This window comes from Egretta garzetta, unplaced genomic scaffold (assembly GCF_000687185.1).
Source record: "Egretta garzetta isolate BGI_Z169 unplaced genomic scaffold, ASM68718v1 scaffold419, whole genome shotgun sequence".
Taxonomy (NCBI): Eukaryota; Metazoa; Chordata; class Aves; order Pelecaniformes; family Ardeidae; genus Egretta; species Egretta garzetta.
Window position 1 is genome coordinate 490,571 of NW_009260777.1, and position 9,381 is coordinate 499,951.

Sequence of the window (9,381 nt, forward strand, 5' to 3'; positions counted from 1 at the left end):
AAAAATTTGTCTCCTTTCCTGCCAGAGGTGTTTTTTAAGATTAATTATCTCCTCTGTTCTGATGATGGTTGAATAGGTGGGAAAGCAACCGTTTCCCAAGGTAACAATGAGATCTGTATCAATATCCATACTCCTACAAGCCTCCGCACCCAACAACCTTTTCTTTTCTCACTGGGTTTCCTTTCTTTTGGCTTTCATTTTGTTTTTGTTTCTGCTCAGAAATGAGTTGTCTCATATTGAAAATTGAAATACTGTTATTTGCAAGTTGTTCTTCCTCAAGATTTCCAGACTCCAGTGAATGGTTCGTTAAAGAGTTTGTGGCATAAGACACACTGGACGTGGAACTATTTTTCTCACTGGTGTTTTTACTGTTTGTGTCCCCAAAACATGGTGGTGGCCATGCCTCTTCACCCTCTGCAAATGCGACACCCTGATTGCCTGTCTGTGCTGCTGGAGGGGAACAAAGGGCTGCAGAAGAGTGGGAGGTGAAAGTCATCCCTCGTTCCACCTTGCTGAGCCGCATTCGGCCTTCATTTATAAAAAAAGTTTGGTGTGATGGGAAATTATTTTCTCTTAATCTATACTTGGGTGAAATGGTCATGTTGTATTTTTTGGAAAGGTGTTATGGCCTATTTTGCTTTGTAGTGAGGTCCCCAAATTGCATTGCTCCTTCACACCTGAATTCAGAGCCCAAGTGCAGCCACAGGAATTGCTGGTTCCAAACATCAGGAGTATGAGCGTAGTCCAAGTCTGAAACATTGCATATACATCGATAGAAACCATTCCTCCCACTGTGACATGAGTGTAGCTGGCAGCGGCAGAGCCAGCTCTTCCCCTTCGTGCCGGCAGGACTGCATGCTGCAGCCGTCCGTTCCTGCTTGTGGGCAGGCAAAACCCCAGTGTGGAACGGCCTTGGCTATGTGGGGATGTCATGCCGAAAGCGTGGTCCCACCCCAGGAGGAAAAATGCTGCTTTAAGAGCAGTGGAGCGTGCAGCTGCTGCATTGCACACTGCATACCCTTGTGTTCGATCCAGTAGCATTGTTAATAAAGTCACATCAGGCCCCCAGAGACGGGACCTGACCTCTGCTGTTTCTGCCCCTTGGCCAGCCGGGAAGCACACAGCCAGCTCGCATCGGCTCTCTGCCCTGGTCACCCCGGCTGGGAAGTCCTATGAGTGCCAGGCACAGCAGACCATCTCCCTCATCTCCAGCGACCACCAGAAGTCTGTGCAGCTCTTGCTGTCAGAAGTGCGCATCCAGCCCTTTGACATCACTGCAGATTTTGTCTTCAGTGAAGGTAAGGTGCAAGGTGAAGGCATGTCCTGCATCCCCGAGATGCTGATGCTGCCATGGCCTTTGGGGGTGTCGCAACATACTGAAGGAATTTGGGTCCCACCTTTATCAGAGCACCTTCCCTTCCCTCCTGCGGGTTGTCAGTGTTCCCTGAAGTCCCTCCAACCCATTCCCTGCCTCTATGGTCTCCCAAAAGCCTTTAGAAGTTCAGCCCAGCTGCTATTTGGTCAAAACAAGGGCTGTTGTTGCCTGTACGTTGGCAATTTGAGTTCTGTAAGGACTTACCTGGCTGGGTTGCCAGCAAGCCCCAGAACTGCCTGGTCCCTGGGGAGCCTTGCAAGGCTTAGGTGTTTCCCCTGCAGCAGAGGAGGTGTGTTGGTACAGCTCCAGGGGCTTTTTAGGGCCACAGTACACTGAGGAATGCTTGGGGCTGCAGTGGGAGGAAATATTTGCTGGCTTCAGTTTGATTAATGCTCGTTGCAAGGGCGGAGGAAGTGTAACAGGGACTTCAGTGAGGCGCGTCATGTGCCAAGCACTAACACTGAAGAGGATGCTGTTTGTCTTCCTAGGTTTCTTTTAACATTAATTATGGATAAAAGAAAATGTGAGTTAACATGTGCTGTTTGTGTCAAAGGGCTGTACTGAAGTCAGCAGCAATACTGCCATGGGGCAGAATTCCTGCAGATTTTCCTGCTTTTATCCTGTGGAACCTGTGCTGATCTACCTCCCCAAATTCCCCCTGCCTTTTCCATCAGGTTGAATGAGGGAGTGTAAACATGCTCACCTGAATTAGCCCCTTTTTTATAGTGCCACCTTAGCAAATTAGTTAACCCCATTATTGTAACAAGATGCAAATGGATTTTGTAATAGCCAAATCTTTTAATAATGAGCTAGAAAATGGTGGTTGTGTTTTCCAGCCTAGCATTAAAAACTTGGGGCTTTATTATTTTGCATGTGGGAAATATTTTGGAACACAATAAAAAACCAGCACTGACTACAGAGCCGAGCACTTACTGTTATGACTCACATTCCTCTAACTGATGTAGTAAATACACACTGTTATGTACAGCGGCTGTGGTAGAGCTCTGCGTGGCTAAATTACACGTGGCAAGGCCAGTGTAGTATGGAGTGTGTTTCATCCGTGGGCACAAATAATTTTTTTTTTTTGCTGTACAAGTAATTTTGCATAGGCTACAGGGAGAAAAAGGTAGAGTTTCATGGTTTCCTGTCATTTGTGTTGGCACATTTTCATCCTCTCCCTCCTCCTGTGGATCCAGGCTTCCTACACTCGGGGTTTGGCTGAGCGTATTTAAAATACGCAAGGCTGGACTTAATTTTAGCTGTTGTGTCTCTGCGATACCAAACATGTGGAGTCAGAGCTCACAGTTAAAATGACCAAACTCAGAATTCATTGCCAAAGGGGACTACCTGCCTTTTTCATTATATGCTCTTTTGTATCAGGTGGTAATTTTTTTTCTTTATTGTTGTAGTTAGAGACCCCGGTTGGTTTAGCAATCTTTAAACATGTTGGGGGGAATTCTTAATTTTGAGGAAAGCACCATTTCTTTCTTTGTCAAGCTTTCTGCTTTTGTTGTTGTTGTTCTCATTATTCAATGACACTTCTTTTTATTTAGTTCCACTGGAAGTTAAATAGCAAAGAGCACCTGGAGAGGATGGTCAGAAATGCTGAACAGGTCATTTATCAGCAAAGCTTCGCACAGGGCTCTGCCCTTCTCCCAGCGGCACATCCCCACCAGCCCTGCAGACTAGTGTGTCCTCAGCACACGCATGGCAAAACATGATCCTTTGTGGGGTCTGAGAATGACTGCCAATCTTAAATTACAGTAATTAGCCGCCTCCTTTTTGGTTCATTAATTTCCCATTAGGTGAAATTCCTATTAATTATGAACAAGATACAGAACATTTTAAAATATTTTAGAATAGAGAAAGAGACCCGTTAGACCAGAAGAACCGCAGAGACGCAGGAGGGTCAGGGCCCTTTTACCACAAAGAAATGGGGGAAAAAGGTTTTGTCATTAGTCCTGATGCTGTCCTGTCTGGGACAGATTAAAAAGCCTGTAGGGAGTGATTGGATTGCGTTTGGTGTTTTGAATGCTTAAACTCATGTGCCGGAATATCCAGCAGGAAACCGCTGATTTTTTTTTATTTTTTTTTTTTTTGTCTTGCTGCTATTTGTTCTGCAGAAGGATGCTGAAACAAGAAAATGGGCCTGTTGGGTGGTTTCATAGCCTAATACTGAAACTGGACGAGCACTCACCATAGAAACCGTGGTGGTATGTGAGCCTGGGTGCTGCACAGTGTTGGAGGGAGCACAGCACAAAAGAACACCACCTAAATGCCTCTCTTGTATTTGCCCACAGGGCAGGGACTGGGGTTGCGAGGTGGCCCTGCCAGGTCTGGGATGCAGTAAAACTCCCAGCATCACCTGAACCTTTCATGTAGTTAAAATTTGCCAGGGACCTTTTTGCTTTCCTGAACTGAGGGTAAACCCAGCGATTTAGGCAAATGCTGAGATTCCTGTGACCTGAAACAAAATACTAGGGGAAAATTTGTTGGAAAGGGCTGTTTTCCCACAGAAGGCGTTGATTTAAAATACATAGCAGGTGTTTCATTTGTCATTCATCAACCAGCCCACCTGCCTGCACTGTGCTTGGGGTGAAAAATGCAGTATAAATGTTGAAGTATGCAGTTCCAAATGTGAAAATATTTTTGTTGTTAAATGATGTGTTTTAACAGTATATGAATGCTAAAATGCAGAACGTACCCTCCTAGCAGGCAGTGTGTAGAGCCTTAGATAGAGCAAATGTGTTTGTGCTTCGCATTTGCCTGTGCTGTTGTGCTGGGTCCCCCACAGCCCTGTTCCCATTCTGCCTTATGCTCTTTAAAGAGCCCAGATTTTGGTGATCTGCTCCATTTTCTCCTTTTGGATGTGTCCTGGTGAGGAGAAGGTGTTGGTAAGGCAAGAGGTGGCTGCTCTGTGAGGCTGGCTTTGCTGCCAGGGCAGAGCACTCTCTGCCTGGGAAAGTGCAGCTGGGGAGAGCAGCAGAGTTTGTGGGTGCGCTGCTGGAGACTGCAAGCTTTTCTTTGATTCCCTTCCGCCCCCGCAGGCGCTTTTTTTTTATTATTATTATTTTAATCCTCTTTAAAAAGTGTCAGGATAAGAACTATGTTCCTTGGCTGCTTGCAAGAACTGTCACCTCCTTGAGTTGAGACTCAGACACTTAAATACAGCTGTGGCTTTCTGCAGACACCAGAGCTTTGGCCATGTCCTCTGGCACATTTTGTGCCCTGCAGCCAGTTTGCTTTGGCAAAAGATGGGAATTCAAATATTGCAAACAGGTGCATTAGAGTTGCATCACAGCACTGGTGCTTTTAGCTTTGCCTTCTTCACTGGCTGCAGAACCCCGCATTCACCCCATTCTTTTGCGAGCGCAGCCTCGTTCTTGTTTAAGGAAAAGCACATGGGCAAACCTGCTGTGTTTGAGCACAGATGAATGCCCTCTGTTGGGTTTACAGCAGGCCTGTTGCAATTTTCTGTAGGGTTGAAGCTAAATCACTTTCAAAGCAAAAATTAGTGCCCGCAGGAGGAGATTGCAGTGCCTGGACTAAAACACTGCAGATTGGCACATCAGCATGCCCTGGCCAGTCGGGCCATCTGCAGCCACGTGGGGATGGCATAGGAGCTCCTCTAGCACAGATCCTTCCCGTCGCAGGGGCTCTGTACCAGCATGCGAGCAGCAGGTCGGGGGGTCAGAGCCCCACCTGGCTTTTCCTGCAGTCAGGTCTGGCGATGCCAATTTGCTGTTGTGTGCCAGCCTTGGCACTGCGAGTCTGGTCAGCCCTTAGCATCCTAAACTGGGAAGAATTTCATAAAGTTCTAGGAACCCAATTTTGGGAGCTAAATAATAATCAGAATTTTTTTCCCTTTTCCTTAATACAAACAAACAAAACCCCTGCATTGCAGCAATTGCTGAATCGCCTGTAACACAGTCGTGGTGATTAATCACTCCTCTGGTGAAACAGTGAGCAACTGGAACTGAAAAGGACATTTTTTTTGTTAGACTGCATTTCACTTTTGCTTTTTCATTTCACTTCATTTACAGCTCAAAATGTTTCCTGATAGCATCGCTGTGAACCTGGTGCTGGGAGGAGGGTTCCACTCTGGGAGACAATGGTGCTCCCAGAGGTGCCAGCACCGCTGGAGAGAATGTCCCTGCTGTCCCCTCCCACCTGGGTCAGGGGTGTCTCTGGGTTTTTCCTGTTCTTTGCCACATGCCGTTAGATTTGCAGACCGTTTCCCGTTCATGGTTATGGCAGATCTCTGCATCTTGCAATCAGCTGCCTGGGGAATCCATCTGGACAGTCTTTAGCAATGGGAGGAATTAGTAGTGCCCTTTGTATCTGCTCATCTAACATGCAGCCTCGTGGGTTTTTTGGGTTTGTTTGGTTTTTTGGTTTTTTTTTTACTTAAAGTAATTGCTGGTTTTATTGCTTTCAGCACAATTCGAGTATGGTGAAGATGGTGATCCAGGGGCCAGACCACAGTCGCTCCTGTAATCTTGGCATTATCGGCTCTGCCTGTCCTTTGGCATCGATAAGCAAAAATCCCACAGGGGGGAAAAATGTAAATGGTGATCCTGTCATTCAGGCCTGCAGTAGACTCTGGAACTGTAAGGGACCTGAACCAGGATTGCCAGAGTAACGTGTTTCCTACCCTTGGTGGCTGTGCCTTTCCAAGCTAAATGGAAAAGTGTTTTCCCGTTCTGTGGTTATTATTATTTTCTAGTGGTTTATTAGATGTAGGCTAGAGAGAAAAACACTGGGGAGGCTCATGTTGCTTCTGCTCATTCTTTGCCAAGTTTTACAAAAAACGTGGGGTGCCAGGGTACTGTTTGACTACAAACACGTGTGCTCTGCCAGTGGTGGTAAACTCCCCATGGGGAGCTCATAGAGAAGGGGGAGAGATGCTGTTAGATCTCTGTCAACTTGCAGATAGAGAGGACCCTTTTAATGATGAGCAGGGTAAGTGATGCAGGATTAAAGACTGATTGATGTTGAGGTCTTGTGCTATCATATTTATGGACTCTGTAACTAAATAAACAAAGCAGATCTTCAGCCACGGTCAGGAAACTCATACTTTTGCTGTCCCATTCACGACAGGGCCATTGCTGTACTGGTGTGGCAGAGGCCTGAAGAAGAGCTTGTGGGCATGAAAGTGTTTTTTCCTACTGTGCTGGCAAGTTGGATCGATGTTACCTCTCCCTCCAAACCCTGCGTTGTGACTGTGATTTCGCTTTCTTCCAGAGCAATTGATTTTCTCCCTGGGACTCTGATGATGGTTGCTGTCTCACCTTCCTACTGCGGCTATTTTTGCGCGCAAGGACCCCTGGCACAGAGCTGTGGCTCCAGGGAGGTTGGCTTGCTATTGCAGCAGCAGTTCAGATTTGCAATGTCTCATTCACTTTTCTCTTTCCTTTTCTTTCTTTCCCTGCAGAGCACAAGTGCCCAGTGGACCAGAGGGAGCAGTTAGAAGAAACCCTGCCTCTGATTTTGGGCCTGATACTGGGGTTGGTTATTGTGATAACCCTCTGTGTTTACCATATCCACCACAAGCTGACAGCCAACCAAGTGCAGATTCCTCGGGACAGATCTCAGTACAAACACATGGGATAGGGGACAGGATCAAGCAGCCCAAATATTTATCAGGTAGAAAAAGCAAAAGCACTTTTTTCTAAGGGTGAAGAAAGGTTATGGGGGGGTGAGAGACGGTATTCACAACACCTAATTGTGGGTATTTCATGGAGACACACAAGGTTAGGCTTTAATACAGTCAGTGCAGTCTCTGTAAGAAGACTCAGAGCATCTGATTTGAGGAGTCTGTCTGTGGCAGTAGGTGATATGAATACCTTCTTAAGCAGCTGGGCCGATCATCTGGAAACAGAAATGCTTCGCATGTCAAAGTTTAACAGTGGGGGCAAAATTAGCTTTTTTTTTTTTTTTAATTATTATTATTATTATTATTCCTTCCCCCCCCCCCGCAAGGGCCTCTTACCTCCCAGTGCGCTGCTCTTGGCAGTGTTCAGCCTTCTCCCTTCGCATCTGTGCAGGGAGCAGGGCTGGGGGACAGAGTCATTGGACAGACTTCATTAAAGTCCTCTAATGAAGGAACTCAAACCACATTCCTGAAGTTTGCATTCATGTTAAGGAAAGCGTGAAGGCAATACCAGTGTATTTTAAAAAAAAAAAAAAAAAAAAAAAAAAGCCCAGAACCTCAAGCTGGTATAAACTGGAGTAAACCCCATTGCAGCCAGCTGAGGAGCTGACCCCACACTTGAGGCTGAGCGAGGAAAGTTTGTTTTTGCTTCTTGAGCCACATCTTAATTTAAAAAAAATTAATTTAAAAAAAAAAAGAGTATTGATACACAAACTATAAAGAGCCATGCTACTGCAAGTCAACTGAGAAATGCTTCTGGCTGGACATCCTGCACGTATTGTGATTGTCGTTGAGATGTTACATTGCTACCTGCAACTGGTATTTTCACAATGAAACAAACAAACAAAAAGAAAACAGAAATGTTAAAGTTACTATGCAGATTATTCAGGTGTAATCTAATGTAACAAAAAAAAAGGAAACCCCTGAAATCTATCCTTAAATGTAGACCAATTTTAAAATTAAAACATGTACATATATAATACATGATTTGCCTTCTTATTTTGAAATGATATAATGCTTTTTACTAACTCCATGATATCTACTGGAACTGGTGCAAAAATGCATCGTCAGAATGGATGTGAAATGTAGGATTCATTCTAGCAGTATTTTGGCCCAGATGGTTTGGTGAAGACACGGTGGTGGCTCAGTATTCTGTGATTTGTCGGCTATTTCTAACATTCTTTGAAACTCTCGGCTGTTTCTTCCTTATGTGTGTTGTGGGCAGTAGTGCGTTTCACTCTGGTCCCATCCAGTTCCCACTGAGACCTCGAATTCCCTTGGTGTTACTGCAACAAGAGTTAGCCCTAGACCTCGTGTTGGGTGTGGAAAACACTTTGCTTTTCTTGAACTGATTTGATCCAAACAGGGACACGAAAAATAATAATTTCAGTGTTGAGAAGTGGAAGAGGAGAAACTTAATTGCTTTTTAATGCTGCAGCCTCCTCCAAAATTTAGGAGGTTTTTTTGTTGAAGATGAAAACAAAGGTGGATGTAGCAAGAGCCTTCCTTTAGTCCTGTCTTATTCTTGGTCTCATTTTGATGTTGTGCTCACCTTTTTTTTTTTTCTCATTTGGATGTAAGAAGCAAGATTATGGTACAAATGGTGCTTGTGGCTTTGTTCTTTTCTTTTAAGACTCCAGTGAAAGTGTCCTGGGCAGGATTTAGGCTGACCAAGTGCCACTGCTTACAATGAGCTGATTTTTTTTTTTTTTTTCAAAAAGAAAAGGTTCTTTTAGAGACAACCAGAAAAAGCCCATAGGTAGCAGGAGGGTGAATAAAAGGATTAAGGGTTCATCCTGAACAGAGAGGGGCCATAGTTATCAGCTTTGTCCTGCCTCGCTCTTGTCTGCCCTCCAGCCAGCCAGGCTCTCCCAGTCAGCTCCCATCAGCCTGGAGCATCTGCTCCTGTATTTGACATCCAAAAAACCCAAAATAAAACAAAACAGGAAGCAAGCAGCTGAACTACAGATGCTAAAGGAGCCTCTCCGTTGTCATTTGATTTCTTCATAGCATGTTTTGGCAAGGTGGCTGCAGGAACGAGCCATTGGGATGGCGTGGCTGTGCGGGTGAGCAGCCGTGGGGCAGGATGGGGATGGACATTGCATCAAATGGAGGCATCCCAGGCAATAAGAGGCCAGTCCCCCCCCAGCCGATTTCCTCCCAATGAGCTGCAGGTCTTTGGTGTCAGTAGGGGCAATTTCTGCTGGTTCAGTTGAGAATTATTAAGAGTTACAAAAGAGTTGAGGCATTGTCTGTGAAAAATGGGGGAAAAGAAGGACTTTGTGGCTGGAGACAAGGAAGAGCATCCTGGTTTTCCCCTGTGCCATCTGTTTCTCTAGGAGAGCCCATTAGG

The 9,381-nt window shown here is 45.4% G+C and overlaps 1 protein-coding gene across 1 annotated transcript in view; it reads left to right on the top strand.

Moving 5' to 3' along the window:
* LAMP5 (lysosomal associated membrane protein family member 5) overlaps positions 1-6,988 on the top strand; it is a 9,512-nt gene extending 2,524 nt beyond the window's left edge. Inside the window, exons 4-5 of the mRNA XM_009646368.1 lie at positions 1,110-1,298; positions 6,810-6,988. Of these exons, the coding sequence (XP_009644663.1) occupies positions 1,110-1,298; positions 6,810-6,988 (368 nt within the window). The remainder of the gene's footprint in view (positions 1-1,109; positions 1,299-6,809) is intronic.
* Positions 6,989-9,381: the final 2,393 nt, after the last annotated feature.